At 36.3% G+C, this 16,496-nt stretch overlaps 2 protein-coding genes across 2 annotated transcripts; one reads left to right on the top strand and one right to left on the bottom strand.

Annotated features, from left to right (window-relative positions):
* Window positions 1–4,553: 4,553 nt before the first annotated feature.
* si:dkey-152b24.7 (1-phosphatidylinositol phosphodiesterase-like) lies at window positions 4,554–6,144 on the bottom strand. Its single transcript, XM_042489275.1, has 2 exons — window positions 6,092–6,144; window positions 4,554–5,400 (listed from the first exon to the last, which is right to left on the bottom strand). The coding sequence occupies exons 1-2, from the start codon at window positions 6,142–6,144 to the stop codon at window positions 4,554–4,556; spliced, it is 900 nt and encodes a 299-aa protein (XP_042345209.1).
* Window positions 6,145–8,089: 1,945 nt separating this feature from the next.
* On the top strand, window positions 8,090–15,742 carry LOC121946303 (ubiquilin-1-like). The gene is made up of 7 exons (XM_042490814.1): window positions 8,090–8,258; window positions 9,192–9,343; window positions 9,433–9,587; window positions 10,725–10,987; window positions 11,679–11,794; window positions 12,527–12,698; window positions 13,607–15,742. The coding sequence occupies exons 1-7, from the start codon at window positions 8,112–8,114 to the stop codon at window positions 13,745–13,747; spliced, it is 1,146 nt and encodes a 381-aa protein (XP_042346748.1). The 5' UTR covers window positions 8,090–8,111; the 3' UTR covers window positions 13,748–15,742.
* The last annotated feature ends 754 nt before the right edge of the window (window positions 15,743–16,496 follow it).

The raw sequence follows: 16,496 nt of genomic DNA, 5'->3' as shown, positions 1-16,496 counted from the left end.
CAAAAACAGTCATATTCCAAGCAACCCCTTACTCTCATAAATAAAGTACAGGCTGTCATTTTTTAGGTATCGTACTTGTTGAGTATTTCCATCTTAATACTTTAATTTTACTGCTTTATATTTCTATTCCACTACAGTTTGGAAACAAATATTTCACTTTATGGTGTAATTGCTTATTTTAATAGGCTACATGTACAATCTACAATACAAAATAATAATTATAAATTATGATGTATAAGTTAAGCTACCTAGCAGTATAGAGTAATTAAAATTGTCCCACCTTCAACGGCAACATCAAGTTATATACTGTACATATAAATTCATCACTAACAAGCCATTTAAAAAATTAATTTAATGTGTTATATAGGCTATTTTTTAGTGTATTCTGTTTTTGTCATTGAATGCCATGAAAAGAGCTATATAAAATTATTATTATTAGTAGTAGTATTATTACTATTATTATTATTAGTAGTAGTAGTAGTAGTATTGTTATTATTATTATTATTATTATTATTATTATTATTATTATTATTATTATTATTATTATTATTATTATCATCATTATTATTTAATTCTTAATGTTGGTCATTTAACTTTCAAATATAGGCTATATATTTAATAAAGGGGTTGTCATTATTAGCTAAATGCAGTTTCCATTTAAAAAAAAAATGCATAATTTCTACCTTTAAAAAAGTAAAAATTTAAAGATATTGTATCAGATATATTGAAATCAGTCTTAAAAATCAAATAACTGCAAGTCTGCTGATGTGGCATTTTAAATGTTATGCTAGCTTCAAGTGGTTCAAGGTTGGCAACAGACATGATTTTAATTGCACGATTGATGTAAGTCCTGCCTAAGTCTTTTTTTTCCTTCTTAAGATGTATTTTAACTTTAAACATGTTATTTTGTGTAATCATATCCTGCAAGCCCCATAATGTTAAAGAAGCTGTAATAGATCAACACAATAGCACAACAAGTTATTTAAAAGTGCCTCCTGAAGGCAACATTATTACTAACAAACTTCTAATCATTAAATAAGATGCAACATAAACTTTTATTCTATTTTGTCTGTCAGACTTTTAAACAAATGCATAAAACATCAGCTCATGATAGCAGTGAACAAAGCACTGTCACTAAACTGTGATAGTGGAGACCTCCTTCAGCAGGGGAAGTTTGTGGAAATTTGGTTCATCAGTGCCCTGAAAGAAAAAAACAAATATAGTCACAAATAATAAAGCCTTCACAAAAATATCAATACTCAGGTGTCATGGAAGGAGCGACTCAAGACAAAGGAAACAGAGATGAGGCACACCCTCATCACGAAAAAAACACAGAAATAACAAACACTGTAAATATGGATAAACATAAATTATATACAAAATAGGTTCTCTGTCAAATCTTAGTGTGGATTGTCACATTTTCAACTGCTGCCTTAATGTTAGTTCTGTTATTCCAAATGTAAAAATAAATAAATACATTTTTTGAGTGAAATGAAGTGAAATATATTTATTTCAGTTTTTCAGAGACCAAGCAAATGAATAATGGAGTTAAAAATGATAAATAGATAAATGAATAAGCAACATGTGGCTGAAAGAGCACGTGCAGTTAGTACCCCTCCTCCTGCAAAATGAAGTTTACGGGAAAATAAGACGTATATCCTCTACCTTGTTTTTTTCCTTCTGATCCCTCACCAGAGCCTTAATGCCCAAAAGTGCGGAGCTGATGAGGAGGCAGAGCTCGAGGACTGACATGATGAGCTGCACAGTGTTGATGCTGTGAAAAAGATCCTGAGGGCACAAAAGAAGAACCACCGACAGCTTTAACATCTTCATCAGTCAAACAGGTACACCGTTTAATTAGTTGTTATGAACCTGATATTGAACTTCTCCCTTCTTTATCTATCTGGCTTCAGCACCCTGTCGGACTTTTGCATGTTTTATTAATTAAAGGTCGAAGATTTAGTGGCATCTAGTGATGAAACTGCAGAACTGAGACCCACGTGCCAGGAAAGCAGGACAGAGGTTTTAGACTTGCTTTGCTTGGGAGCCACTTCATCAAAATGACAAAGGGCCAGGGGCCAGTCACAGCAGCCCCATCCATGTTTTAGGATTTTAGGATGTTAAGGATTTTAGGACATTTGGAGAATTTTAAGACATTTCCAGGACTTTAGGATGTTTCAAGAATTTTAAGATACAGGATTTTAAGAGGTTTCTCGGATTAAAAGATGTTTTGGGGTTTTAGGGACATTTCTAGAATTTTAGGACGTTTCTTGAATTTTTGGATGTCTCAGGGTTTCAGGACATTCCTGGGATTTTAGATGAAGTGAAGTCATTCTGCTCCACACTCCAGGAGGAGGAGCAAGCCAGTAAGCAGATCAATCCCAAGAGGCCACGTGCTCTTTAGAGACTGGAGGCTGAAGTGGTGTAAGTGGCACATACAGAAACATAACCACTAGATGTTGTTAGGATGTTTCTAAGATTTTAAGACATTAGGGGCTTAGCTAGGACCTCTGTTGTTGTTGTTGTTGTTGTTGTTGTTGTTGTTGTTGTTGTTCTTGTTCTTGTTGTTCTTGTTCTTGTTCTTGTTCTTGTTGTTGTTGTTGTTCTTGTTCTTGTTCTTGTTCTTGTTCTTGTTGTTGTTGTGGATCCTCCACTGGAACTTTTTTTCATAAACAAGCTCTATTTTGATGCTGTTAATGGTGTTATTGTTGCAATTTCTTGTCTTGCAAAACATCATGTATAGTTGTTATAGTGCTATATAATTTTTTAAAATGAGTTTGTTTTAAATTGTTTATTTTAAGTAAATAAACAATTACTGATTTAAATTAAGAACAAAGAAAGGTAATCGACACATTCCTTTTGGTTTTGGGGGACTTTGAAGTGTCGTTACTTGAAAATGTTTCAGATGCTGGTTTCAGATGCTGTAGACATTATTTAATTGCATCAGGAAACAATAAATCATTAAACACAAGATATGAAGATGGGTGTAAGATGGCTCAGCTGCGAAACAACTGAGGCCTAATATCGTTGTATTGTACTATTATTTAACATTAGGGCTGTGTAATATCAATATTATGTTAATATCATTTAAGCCTGTATATAAGATTAGATATTGTCTTATCTTTTGGATACAGTATTATAAGTGTTGTCTTTTCCTGGTTTAAAAGGTGTCAGTGCAGTAAAGTGATGTCATTTCTGAACTTCCCAGACTCTTAGCTGTTCTGTTATTTACCTTTCCCACTTGTATCACATTACTGATGATAAGTGATTAAAAAAAACAAAACAAACACATTGTGTAAATATTTCGTGAAAGCACCGAGGGCCAACCCTACATCGCTGCTATAAAGTGGTGACAACAGCGATGCAGTCAAAAAGCACAACTCAAGGACACAATTAAGGTAAGGTTTAACTGAAGATATCAGGATTCGGTTCACAGACGTCAGTCCAAAACAAACATGGCAGAGGTATCCAAAAAATGCTGAATCAACATTTAAAGAAAGGTCAACTAACACACACAGAATAAATGCTGGAACACAAACTGGCACAGACAAAAGAGAGCAAACAGACCAAACACAGACGGGAGGCTGATTAAAGAGGGACAGGTGAAACGAATCAGGGCCGGGAAGAGAATCACACATGTGGGAATCAAACAAGACAATGTAAAAAAGGAAAAATTAGCTGAAAAAAAACTAACAAGAACACAACTTAAAGGGCTGGAACAGGATATGACTTACATTGTCTCAATTAAGTTATTGCTCACAATTTTTTAAAAATCTTTTTCTTTTCTTTTCTTTTCTTTTATCTTGTTTTATTTCATTTTATTGTATTGTATAGTTACACAGAGGTGGAAAATACTAAGTATGTGTGTGACATTTATTCAAGTACTGTACTTGAATACAGTTTTGTAATACTTAGCAATTTCCATTTTTTGCCAATTTTCATACTTAAAATAATGTAATTTTTACTTTATAACATTTATTTAACACACACTGGCTAATTAATACTTTTTGCATCGAAAATTTCTCAGTTTGTTAAATAGATTTTAGATATTAAATGCCAGTATATAAAATAGCTGTAATAAGGTCAACCTCATTAAAAACACTAAAATCTTTCTGTTTATAGATATTGTAGTTATCTATCTAGATATAGTTATATTTTTATGTACATTAATAAATCTTAGTGTAATATTTTTGCACATTGCTGCACAGAACTTCTGTTGTAGCTGCTTGTCACCCTTACATGTTTTTTATTTTAAAAAATCAAGCAAATTAAAGGGTTAAGCTTCATAAAGAGTAACTGAGATAGAAGATCAATGAGAAACAATTAAGGTCAATGAGGAGACAATCAATCAAAATTTATTTTTGTTATTATGGTCACAAAATCTCACTGGAATTACATCCCAAATGAGACAATTCAGGATACCACTGACAAAAACAAGGAGGCTCATCAGTTTTCAGATTACAGTTTGTATTTCAGCTTCGTCAGAGTTTCTACAACAGCAATACTTCAGATTCAAACCTTCAACCTCCCAAACACACAGTCGGGCTCATTGATTACCACCAGTTTAAACTGATAACAGTTTGAATGAGGTCGAAACCAGGGAAGTCCATGGCGATGATACCAAAGCATGGTCTGGGCTGATTGGGGTAAAACTGCCTCAGGTATTGATTGAGCCATGGATTCACCTTTTCAGCCACTCTCTTCGGAGTCATAAACATTCCCCAGAAAGTACCGAAGCCAGTGCCGCTAGTGTAGGTCAAAATAGCGTTATCACCTCCGCAGGCTTCAGTGGCTGCGTTTAGCTGCTTGATTATTCGGTTGTCTTTATCTTTAACGTTGCTAACCTTGTTGCTGCCTTTCCCGTTGGTATTTATGAGAGGAATACCCAATGTGAAAGTGCTCTTCTGCAGAAACACAATCTTCCCCCTGACCTGACCAATGTTCGGCATTCCCGAGTTCACCCACACATGTTGGTCGTTCCCAATCAGACTCTGTACCATTTCATTGACGGTTTTCTTCTCAAAAGACTCTGGTTGCACTCTGATGAGCACAGCCTCGCTCCTAAACTCTGACAGAAAGGCTCGGACAGTATCTAGGACGTCTTTGAAAGTGCTGTGCTGGTACATGACCCCGTGCATGACATAGAGGGTGTCACCCAGCCCAAACACTTTGAGATCCAGGAAACGAATGCCGGCTCTGAGCTGATCCCTCAGAGACAAGGCCTGGCATTCGGCCTCTGGACCTCCGTACAGGGCCATGCTGTCATGGGAGCCTGGGAAGGTGATGAGGGAGAGGGTGCGGAAATTCTCAATGCCCGCCATCCATGGAATATTGTAGGACCCCGGGAGTATGAGGTTTCCATTGTCATTAAAGAACACACCATTTCCATGGCTCGATACACTGTGGATTTAAAACAAATTATGTTTTTATTCATTTTATTTATTTTTATTTGCTATGTTTTACTGTGAGAAGTGCTTCATAAATAAAATGTATTATTATAACTATTATTATCATGTTTAAGTGACTCCAGTGTCATGAAGTTGCTGCTTAACCTTTTGAAACCTGAATCTTGTGCTAGGTTCAGACACATTTCATGAGTATTTAAACCTTCGAACCTTGCACAAAATCGTTTTCTTTCGAAAACATTTAGAAAAGACAATGAGGCAAGAAATGTCTCGCAATTTGCAATAAATTAGTATTTTAGAAATTATTTTTAAAAAGCGTAGGAAACATTTATAATCCTAAATTATATTTACAGTTATCATATCTATATATCTAAAATTATTTCAGAGAACTATAATTTTTAAGCACTTTTTTCGGGCCATTTTCTTTTTTAAAAGGTATACATTTTTTGGTGGAATTGTATGTTCACTAGTTTTGTTGTTTGTTTGTTTTTTTGCTAATTTTCAGAGGTTTGTTTTTGTACTTTCAAAAACTCTTTTCTTGCTCATTTTTAGGTAATCTCTTCTTAAATTGCTCCTTGCCTTCATCCCATGTTTTTCAAAGAAATCAAGCCAATTTTCCCAGGTTTCAAAGGGTTAAAACAATCTATCCTTAAATTCACTTTGGAAAACTTCAATATTATACGCACATGACCGACAGCAAAATGCAGTGGAAAAGGAGACACTTGTGACCAGCCTTCATTCTTGCAGAGAGACGAGTAATCTAGAAAATAATTTTTAAAATATAAATGCAGCATATATCAAAATCCTTCATTTTCGTATAAAGACATTCATGGATAAATAAATGAATACTTAAACAGATAAATATCCATTGTAAGGATACACTTGGAAGATCTTAACAGTGTTAACTAAAATGAATCCAGTTTTTATATTTTACCTTATAGCCGGGAGGATTTCACAGCACGCCACTGTGATGGTCAGAATGTGGACTCAGTAAAAAATCCAGAACTTATATTGCTTTGTTATCAACAAAATTCGAGGTGTGGACCACAAATATCAGTTATGCAGTTCAGATTGATTGCTCCTGATGTTGGAAAATCAAACATGCTTGTACAGATCTGGGTGTTTGTTTCCAGAGTGTTTGAGAAGGCGTGTCCGTAAATAAAGAATTGAGTTCAGATTAGATTTGATTTCAGGAATTATCTGGAATGCAAGCGGCCACACCAGTGCAAGAAATTAACAATGACTAAACGATGTTAGATATCATTTTGACCATAAAATCGGTGACATTGAAAGTTTGCCAGCAAAAACTAAACATAGGCTTATCAACTAATGAAAACAGGGCAGGACTGAGGAATTATCTGCCTGAGCACCTCTGGCTTGCTGCATCAATATCTCCTTTTAAATCACTTTTAAAGACTTTTTTTTTATTGGAACAGCATTCCTTTAATTTCTCTTTACAGGATTATTATATTAATATATTTTACTCCTGAAATTGCACTTAAGTCTTGCACTGCTCTGTTTTTGTTTTTAAATTCAACCATTGTTTTTATTTTTTTTTCTTTTATGCATGTTTTTTTTGCTATTTAATTTTAAATCTATTTTCTTCTCATGAGTTGTTCTTATATATTTGTTTTTCATTTGTGTTTTTAAAAAACAAAAAAATATTATTAAGTGTAAAGCACTTTGTAACGTTGTTTTTGAAAAGTGTTATATAAATAAACTTTATTATCATTATAATTGCTCTGGAACAAACTGAATGTATCTACTTTAACTCAGCTAGCAGAAGCATAAAGTAGTATTAGGAGACTACATTAACTCAAGTATACATACTTCAATTAAGTTTTTTTTAGTTCATTCTACTTTATACTTCTTCACTAATCTCAGTTTTTGCAAACAGAACATATGAGGAGCTTAAATTTCATTTAATTAATCCTTGGTGTTAAATGTCCATTATAAGAAGATCTGTTGATGCTCTGTTCTGCAATTCTTTTACCCGTTTAGACCCTTCATCCATTCCCATGATGACATAGAACAATGAAGTAGCCTAGATCTTTTTAAACACAGGAAAAAGCCTGGACACGGCGACAGGCAAGCTGACAAAAGATCAAAATCTGATAAGTTATTAAAAAAGGATCAATAATTGTAGGCCTTTCATATGAAACACTATAGACAAATGCTGAGGTTAGCACAGCAAAAGCTAATTTCCAAGCGAGTAATTCCCTATGATAAGAAAAAACTTTACACAACTAACAAAGTTTGTTTTTATTACAAGTTTGTGCATGCTACAATAAGCTGATTTCTCTTCATTAATAAATTTAATGTATTTTTGGTTCTTGTCAAATCTTTCTTGTTGGCATGTCACACAATAGACTAGGCCCAACCTCAGCTTCTCAGCAACTTTTAGTTTGTTTCCTGCAGTCGCTACACCAGGATTTTATTTTAAAAATCTCACCATTTTATCACAGCCATAAACTGTGATATGGATATTTATGGTGAAAAAAAAAAGTAACGCCAGCACACTTAACTCCATGGTATATGAAGACAACGTTTCAATCCCAGTCTTCACAAGAAAGTATCTATTCTCATTGGTTCAGCATCCCAGAATATGATCTGTTGTTTAACTAATGACTGACAGGTGGCAGCAACACACCGACGCAGCGTCAACTCCGCCGGAAACAGGCGGAGGAGAAACACCGGAGAGTAAAGATGGCAGAGAAGAGCAGCACGGATCACACGGAGGATGCAAATGTAGATGAAAACGCTGCTCCCGGACTATCATTAATGATTGTCACCGTTAAAACCCCCAATGGAAAAGAGCAAATCGCGATTTCGGAGGATTCTCCTGTCTCTCAGGTCCGTCAAACTGACCTTTTTCAACATCCGGCAGCGGAAATCACAGGACGGTCATGAAACGTTTACGATCAAAAGTTGGGGAAAATGTCACATTTTTTGATTTTTACTTGTTATCCAGTTGCGGATTGCTTTTTTAAAAGTAGTTTTGTTGTTTCACAGATTTTTACTGCCTGTCCGCAATGATTAAGTGTTTACCTGGCGCGAGAACAACGTTTAAATCTAATATTTGTACAGACAGTACTCTTCTGTGTGACTACGGAAATGTTAGCTTACTAGATAAATCAGTGTTGACACTGACGTTAATTAACAGTGACGTCTTTCTAATGCTCAAACTGTAGCTATCTATATATATATATATAGAGAGAGAGATAGATAGATAGATAGATAGATAGATAGATAGATAGATAGACGTCTGTGTGTGTGTATATAGTCTAAGGTTTAAACTTTTATGTTGTATATTTGTATATAAACCTTTATATTGTATATTTGTGACATCACAAGTTAAGTCGTTATGTAGAAACAACATGGACGCTGCAAAGAAAGAGTCGTATTTTGCTCACAGCATCTAAACAGCACATTGATAACTTATTATTATCAATACTACAAAGTGATTTTGCCCCACACTTGTTGCTGCACTAGTACATCCCCTAAAACTAGTAAAATACAGCTTTACCAGACTAAAGCCAATAAATTGATAACTTTTCTCTGTGTGGACAGCAAATAATGATTACAGCCTAAATACCACATCAGAAATTCATGTTAGCCAAAAATGTCATGCAGTACGTGGATTATTAAAAACTTTATTACCATCAGCTGAATATTTACCTGCATCCGCCATGTATCTAATAACAAAATAAAAAAATACTGCAGGAACCAGTTGATATTTTTGACCAGTCGGTAATCTTACTTTTCTCTTTTGTCTCGTTTGTCCAGTTCAGACAGGAGGTCTCCAAAAAGTTCAAGGTCCAGCTGGACAAACTGGTGTTGATATTTGCAGGAAAGATCCTGAAGGATGATGAGACTTTAAAGCAGCATGGTATCAAAGACGGTTTGACTGTTCATCTCATCATCAGGGCTGCACCAAAGTAAGTACAAGTCATGAAGTGTGTGTAGGTTTAGAGGCAAAGTTTAACTCCGGTTAGGGTTTAATTTGATGGTTGCTTTCTTTACTAAGATCGACAGGTGACGGTACGTCTCAGACAAGTTCCAGTTCTGCAACAGCTCAGAGTAACAGCAGCACCAATGCAGCTGTAACGGACAGAGCAGGAGGCAGCTCGAGTCAGACGCCGACACAACCGGCCAGCCTCTCAGCACCTGCTAACGCAGCCAGTAAGAAATGTATTTTTAATTGCGTGCTTTTTTCACTGCAGTGAGTTTAATTCTTGTGATCTTATCGCGTAGATTGTGCATTCATAGTGAAATGGCACCTGAATCCGTATGCTTCACGCTAACATTGTTTTCCCAGCACCCCCGGCTTTCTTTAAAATAACCCTAATGAAAATCATTAAGCTCCTGTAGTGAGTTGTTTTTCACAGTGAGCCTTGAAATAAATCAGTCTTCACATCTGAAGTTCAGTATGCACTTAACGTTAATGACTCAAAACACCACGTACACAAAGCAGGGTTCCCGCGGAGGCTTAAAAGGCATGGAAATATTTCATCTAAAAATAAAGCCTTAGTTGGGATTAAAAGTTGTAAGATATTGAAAGTAGGATTCTTTCTCCTGAAACTACACTGTAAAATCTTAAAATAATTGTCATCTTAAAAAAAGAAAAAGAAAATTCACAGAATGCCTCTTGTGTTAACATCACCAAAGGTCCCATTTTATGTCACAGTAAATATTTGGGCAAAATTCTTGCAAACACTTAGTAATTGGTATCAGTTCATGTTTTTTGTCTTTCATTTTGCTTATTATAAATTTCATTTTGAGTTTTAAAGTTTTAAAAAGTCTTAAATCCTACTTGCATTAAGCTGTAAGAACCCTGCAAAGCCATAGACATATGCAGGGCTTCACAGAGGTTCAGTTTATTTACCCTAAGAGTTCGATTACGAAAACAAATGTTAGAGTAGAGTACGACTTTTGCTTATATATGACATGTGCTCTTTCCATTGACTTACAGTTTCTCCGAAAACAAAATATTTCCACACTGATAATTTATTCCCAAGTTAACAGAATTCTCCTCATCAACTTCAAAATAAAGGCGCATCCGATAGAGGGTTAATATGGATCACTGTTTACACTTTGCATTAACGATACGTGATTGTTGCTCATTGAATCGATATGTCGATCCAGATTGACGGATCTACTGAGTAACCCCTGCAGCTTGTTCAGAATTAACATTTTTGTTAACAGAGGAAGTTAAGTACAGAAAAAGGGTACAAACACCAGAATCAGTGTGAACACTGCCATAGTCTAGTCCACGTTCCCTGCCAGGACCTAATCTCCAGCCTCGCTCCTCCTCTTCAGGTGGACTCGGTGACCTGTCCGGCTTGTTAGGTCTGGGCGTGCGCGCGTCCAGCTTGACGGAGATACAGCAGCAGGTGCAGAGCCAGCTGATGTCCAACCCACAGATGATGTCGCAGATCATGAGCAGCCCGCTGGTCCAGAACATGATGTCCAACCCAGACCTGATGAGACAGATGTTAGCCGGCAGTCCTCAGACGCAGCAGCTCATGGGACAGAACCCGGACGTCTCCCGCCTGTTGAGCAACCCCAGCGTCATGAGACAGGTCAGTGCAGACGTGTTAGTGTCCTGAAAGTCAACCTCAAAGACCCAGCAGTGATGAATGTGCACCAATCAAATGACCGGTTTGTACATTCTTACTATTTCAAGCCATGTGTCTTTAGTTGTTTTTAGCTATGTTCTTTTTTTTTGTTTGTTTTATTTTCATGCACTTTGTGATGCACTTGTAACCCTGAATGCAATATAAATAAAGTTATTTTGATTGTTATAACATAGTTACCCTTTCGTTTACTCTCACCCACTTCTTGAGGCTGATATAGATCCTCTCTGACTTACTGTTTTACTTTAGATTTTCTGCAATAATTATTAACACAGTTGTATTTTCATCTGATAAAATTTGCCCAAATATTAAAGAAAATCAACACTTCACTGTCGATTTCAGTGTTCACTCCTTCAACTGGGAGCTCAAAACAAGCTTGAAAATCCTCAGCACACTGTGTTTGTTTTCGTTATGTGAATCCTCTCGTCCCTTGACAGACCAGAAAGTTGGCAGGGAATCCAGAAATGATATAAGCGACAGTATGTAACCAGGCCACGGCGCTCGGTAACCCCGAGAGCATCCCCAGGGTTTATGATGCACGACAGAGAGCATGCACACAAGAAAAGTATCATCTGCTGGGACTTTGTGGACTCTGTTGGGCTGATGGGTAACTTGTGTGCTGTTTGTCACTGAGCAGATGCAGAATCCTGAAACTCTGTCAATGCTGACCAACCCCAGAGCCATGCAGGCCCTCATTCAGATCCAGCAGGGCCTGCAGACCTTACAGGCAGAAGTCCCAGGATTCATGTCCAGGTATCAGCTGTTTGTTCTAAAACTAATACTTTAACCCTGTATAACTGTCTTATTTTAACCCTTTTAAATCTCGATTGACCTCACTTTTCTTCTGCTGCATTCTGATGCCTGTCACAAGTATTTAAAGTAATTGAACTAAGTGGTGATGTCCAGAAAACTATAGTTCTAATTATCAGAATGATATATTTAAAATAATTTGACAGAATTATTATTTAATTAATCAATATTTTTAAGAACTTATTTTGTTTTTCAACTTTCCCATTAGTTGTTTTTCTTATTTTCTGTTTTGGCTTTTTGCTAATTTTTAGGTAATTTTATTGTACTTTTCACAAATTTCATGCAAATTTTCAGATCATTTCTTCTTACACATTGCCTTCTTCCCATGTTTTTTAAAGACTTCAAGCTTATTTGCCCAGGATTTAAAGAGTTAACCCTGTATAACAAACTAATTCTGCTGGTCAACTTGTAATCAATATGGATTTCCCTCGTCATTTCCCCCATCAGTAAAAGGAAGACCACAAATGCTTCTAACAAGTGCTTGGAAATGTCTTTATTTTAAAGAAACATCATGTGCAATCCCCACAGTTTTAGAGATTCATGATTACTGTGTGAATGCTGTTTAACAGTTAGTAAGTACTGGAAGTGGTCGTTTGAAGTCACAGTATATTTAGCTAAAACTCACAGGAAATGCCACATTTTTTTGCATTTGTGACATTTCTCTCCCCTCTCTAGATTGTCTACTGGAGGTCTCATGGTTCCTCCAGCCACAAGAGGCGGCGTCCCCCCAGAGACCCCTCCGCCAACTGTCACGGCAACAGGAGCCAGTCCCGCCGCAGCCGGCGATCCCTCCCAGCAGCAGCTCATGCAGCAGATGTTACAGATGTTTGCAGGCGGAGGGCCATCAGTATGTTTCATCTTGTTTTCTAAAATCAGAGCAGCGTTTTGGTTTGTTCTCTTTTTCAACGGTTCTAACTCATCGTTATAAGACGTATGTTGCACTTCCATCAGTTTTGATTCGACGTCATAATGACTCGGTAGGATTGTTTGTGTTTTGATTGAGACCAACACACGATCATATCAGTAAATTTGGTCGGCATTCAAGGGAAACGCCACCAAAGTTAAGACTTCTAATATGTTATTTCCATGGCCAAAGAAAGTTTAATCAATATTTGTGAACATGAGCTACTGTTTCTCAAAGCCAGAAATTGGAAAATTAAGTCCCAAACTTGCGATGTTGAAATAGAAAAGGCTACATTTTCTGAAGTGTGCTCGTGCTTGCTTGTAGTTGAAATACAAAATACCAAAAGAAGCTGAGTAAAAAAAAGATTTCAGCACTGACACAAGTGCAAATGCTAGTTAAGATAGTTAAGAGTTAAGATGACAAAAGTTTGAATGCTGAAATAATGTGAAAATTAAGTTGAAGTGGTAGTTCAGTTTAGTTTAGTTTGTTAGAAGAAAAAATGTTGAGGATAATTTCCTTTCAATTGTACTTTGAATTTAACAAGTAGTTTGTTGTATTTCAGCAGTATACTATATAAAATCTAATATATAGAAATCTTTTTTATTCATTGCAAGACGTACTGTTATCACAGTGTTCATTGTTGTCTCATATCACATATTTTCCTTATATAATGCATCCCTATAAATTATGCATACATTTTCAGTAAGTAGAATTAAAACCCTTGATGTCTGATTATAAAAGCATTCGGTGGAAACTCTTTACTCACCAGATAAATAAGAATCTGAAGAAAAGCGGTCCGCCTCTGTGAATGAACAGTTTCTGACCTCATGGCGTCCTCTCGTCCCTCACAGCTTCAGACCCCGGAGGTTCGCTTCCAGCAGCAGCTCGACCAGCTCAACGCCATGGGCTTCATCGACCGCCAAGCCAACCTGCGGGCACTCATCGCCACGGGAGGGGATGTTAACGCCGCCATCGAGAGACTGCTGGCCTAACTAGCCCAGCTCATCCTGGGGCTGAAGGCTTGTAAAGGTGTGAACCAGCGTTGTAGATTTTTAAGATTTTAATTCATAAACACACTCCGGCATCAAAAGCAAGTGTGACCTGACACCCAGATTAACGCATCTGCGTTCATGCAGCTGATCTGTAAATCACAGGACGGATAAACTGGGACGTTTGGAATCATAGTGGGAGAAATTGAGGGAATATGCTGGTGGTTTCGAACAGATTTGGTCCTGTACTGCTGCTCCACCAATGATTTACTCCTGTCAGTCCAGACGCAGATTATTTCTGACATGAAAAGTGGTCGTTCATTGGATGTCTGCATGAGGTCACCAAGGATTTTAACAGATTGTATTAAGGTGCTTTGATAAAGAGTTGTAATTTGGTTGTTGAGTTTGATGGTGGTTTACTGTACAATCGCTTGTTTTTACGTGTTTTCATCCTCCTGCCTGGTATTCATTGAAGTTGTCTCTTTATTTAAAGGTTCAGTGTGTGCATTTTAAATACAATTTGTGGCGTCTAGAGGTGAGGAATGCAGACTGCAAACAGCTATAGCCTCTCCCGATTGAAACTGTTTCCTCTATACTGTTTGGCACGCTGCAAACTGGCCGCTCGTCCAGCACTTGCTATGTATGTTAACCTTTTTCTGTGGTGATTATTGAATGTGCACGAACCTTATTTCTGATCCAGACACAAGGAGGTTTTCACGGCAAGCTGAAATATCTACAGAGGTCTCATCCTCTCCAAAACAAACAGACCAGGTGATTTAAATGATAAAAACACAGATTAAAGCAGTTTTACTTTAAAAAAAATTGTGTTTTCCAATACTGTCATCACAGAGAGGCGTCTTATTATGAGGGCCAATGCAAAAAGCCGAATGTCCCTATCTAGAGCTGGAGTTTTGTTTGTCCATTCTGGGCTACAGTAGAAACATGGTGATCTCCGTAGATGAGGACCTGTTCCCGATGTAGATATAAACAGCTCATTTTATTTCCTCTTAAAAAAACTTTTGTCAGTACTGATCTTTGGTTGTGTGGTCGGCACGGCTGCCTAAATGTTTTAGGAGGAGGTTAAAAAACAACGTTTTCACATTGTTGGACCAAGTTTGTGTAATGTGTGTCGATAAGGGCTGGATAATGTGACATTTTGAGTGGGAGAGATTTTTTGTTGACACATGTCCCTTTAATATCTATGGTTTGTGTTGCCTGACTGTGAAATTGGATTTACAGGATTTTCTTTGAGTACTTTTGTCATGTTTTTATTTGCAGAATTAGGGAAAACAATAATTTCTATGTAATAGTTTTCATCTATAAATGTGTCTACAGAATCACAATAAAGCCTTAGTAATTGTATATACATAAGACGGAGGTTTTTATTTACATCATGCACCCCGAGAGAATAAACTTGCACCCATTTGCATTTTTGGTTAGAAATGATGATATTACGATGAACTGTGGTTGTGGATTACTCAATAGAAATCACTAAAAGCCACTAAGGAATAATTTCATTTACAAGTAAATGAAATGATTTCTGCATTTAAAAAAACGAATTTCAACACAAGCAGTGAAGTGCCTAAATATAATGTTGTGTTCTTCATGTTGCAAAATGATTGTGTGAAATCTACGTGTGTCTCCCTATGGACGCTAAGAAGCCAAAACATGTTAATATATTTTTCAGTCCAATAGATTATCCGTAATGTGTCTTGTTTATTTTAAATATATGTGAATGATTTATTTTGGTAATAGAATTTAAGCTGTGTAATAAACTTCTGATAGAAATTTTACATTTTTGCCTTTAGCTCATCAAATTGTTTGCTGCTTCCACTGATATCTGAAATAAATCCTCCTAAAAAAAGTAAGCACTGTCATTGTGAGTAACAGAGGTCTGTAATGTTCTGTGCAGCGCTGCAAAAATAATTAAACTGATGAAATAATACCTCAAATACTATTCTGTAAGAGTCTGTCTTAAATATTAAAAAATAAAATGACCTATTTGTTCCTCTTTTTTTATTGTCATACAGTCTTAACTGTATTCTGAGATGTTTGACAGTATAATTACGGGCATGACATTAAAAAACAAACAAACAGCTCATAAAGTTTTAAATGGCAGTAGCTACAGATGTTAGAAAAATATAGTGCAGTTCAAATTAAGTGTTTATTTCTTAAATATTAGGTTCGAGTTCTTCTATTCTCATGTACACAACAGCTACAGGGAAGTAGTCGAAATTCTTAGATCTCAGGCTCCCTCCCACTGTGCTCATACAGATACTGATCTATAAAATATGCATAAAGAAAAGTTACATAAGTGGAACTAAATCTAATTAGAATGCAAGACATGAAATAAAGCAAAAGCAGGAATATAACACTTTGATAGACTGGTGAGTTATGGTAAAATGTATGTAAACTGATAGTAAGTATTTATATATATATAATAAAACCAGATTATAGACAGGTGTGCATATAAATATAGTTTATATGGATAAACATCTAAGACAGAGGTTGTAAATATATATCCTGAACAAAAATGAACACTTTTGTTGTTGAAGTTGAAGATGTGGGACTCTTTTTATGCACTCAATTGATATATTTCTCTCAGAACGTCATGTTAGTGAGCACTTCTCCTTTTCACCAGAGGCCTCTGTCCTCTGCTGTGAAGCACCACCTCCCCCAGCCAGGTGTAATGCAGCTCGTTAGGTAATGCAGCACACCTCGGTACATCTACAGTAAAGGGAAAACTGCACAA

The sequence above is a fragment of the Plectropomus leopardus genome, chromosome 7, assembly GCF_008729295.1.
Source record: "Plectropomus leopardus isolate mb chromosome 7, YSFRI_Pleo_2.0, whole genome shotgun sequence".
Classification (NCBI taxonomy): domain Eukaryota; kingdom Metazoa; phylum Chordata; class Actinopteri; order Perciformes; family Serranidae; genus Plectropomus; species Plectropomus leopardus.
Note: the sequence above shows the minus strand (reverse complement) of the source record. Positions and strands in the feature narration are given on the sequence as shown.

Excerpts from the sequence above, each read along its gene's own strand:
- si:dkey-152b24.7 (XM_042489275.1), bottom strand. The coding sequence starts at position 6,144 with ATGAAGGCTGGTCACAAGTGTCTCCTTTTCCACTGCATTTTGCTGTCG. Across the intron at positions 5,401-6,091 it reads TGCATTTTGCTGTCGGTCAT|TGTATCGAGCCATGGAAATG; the intron begins GTGCGTATAATA and ends TTAAATCCACAG.
- LOC121946303 (XM_042490814.1), top strand. The coding sequence starts at position 8,112 with ATGGCAGAGAAGAGCAGCACGGATCACACGGAGGATGCAAATGTAGAT. Across the intron at positions 8,259-9,191 it reads AGGATTCTCCTGTCTCTCAG|TTCAGACAGGAGGTCTCCAA; the intron begins GTCCGTCAAACT and ends TCGTTTGTCCAG. Across the intron at positions 10,988-11,678 it reads ACCCCAGCGTCATGAGACAG|ATGCAGAATCCTGAAACTCT; the intron begins GTCAGTGCAGAC and ends GTCACTGAGCAG.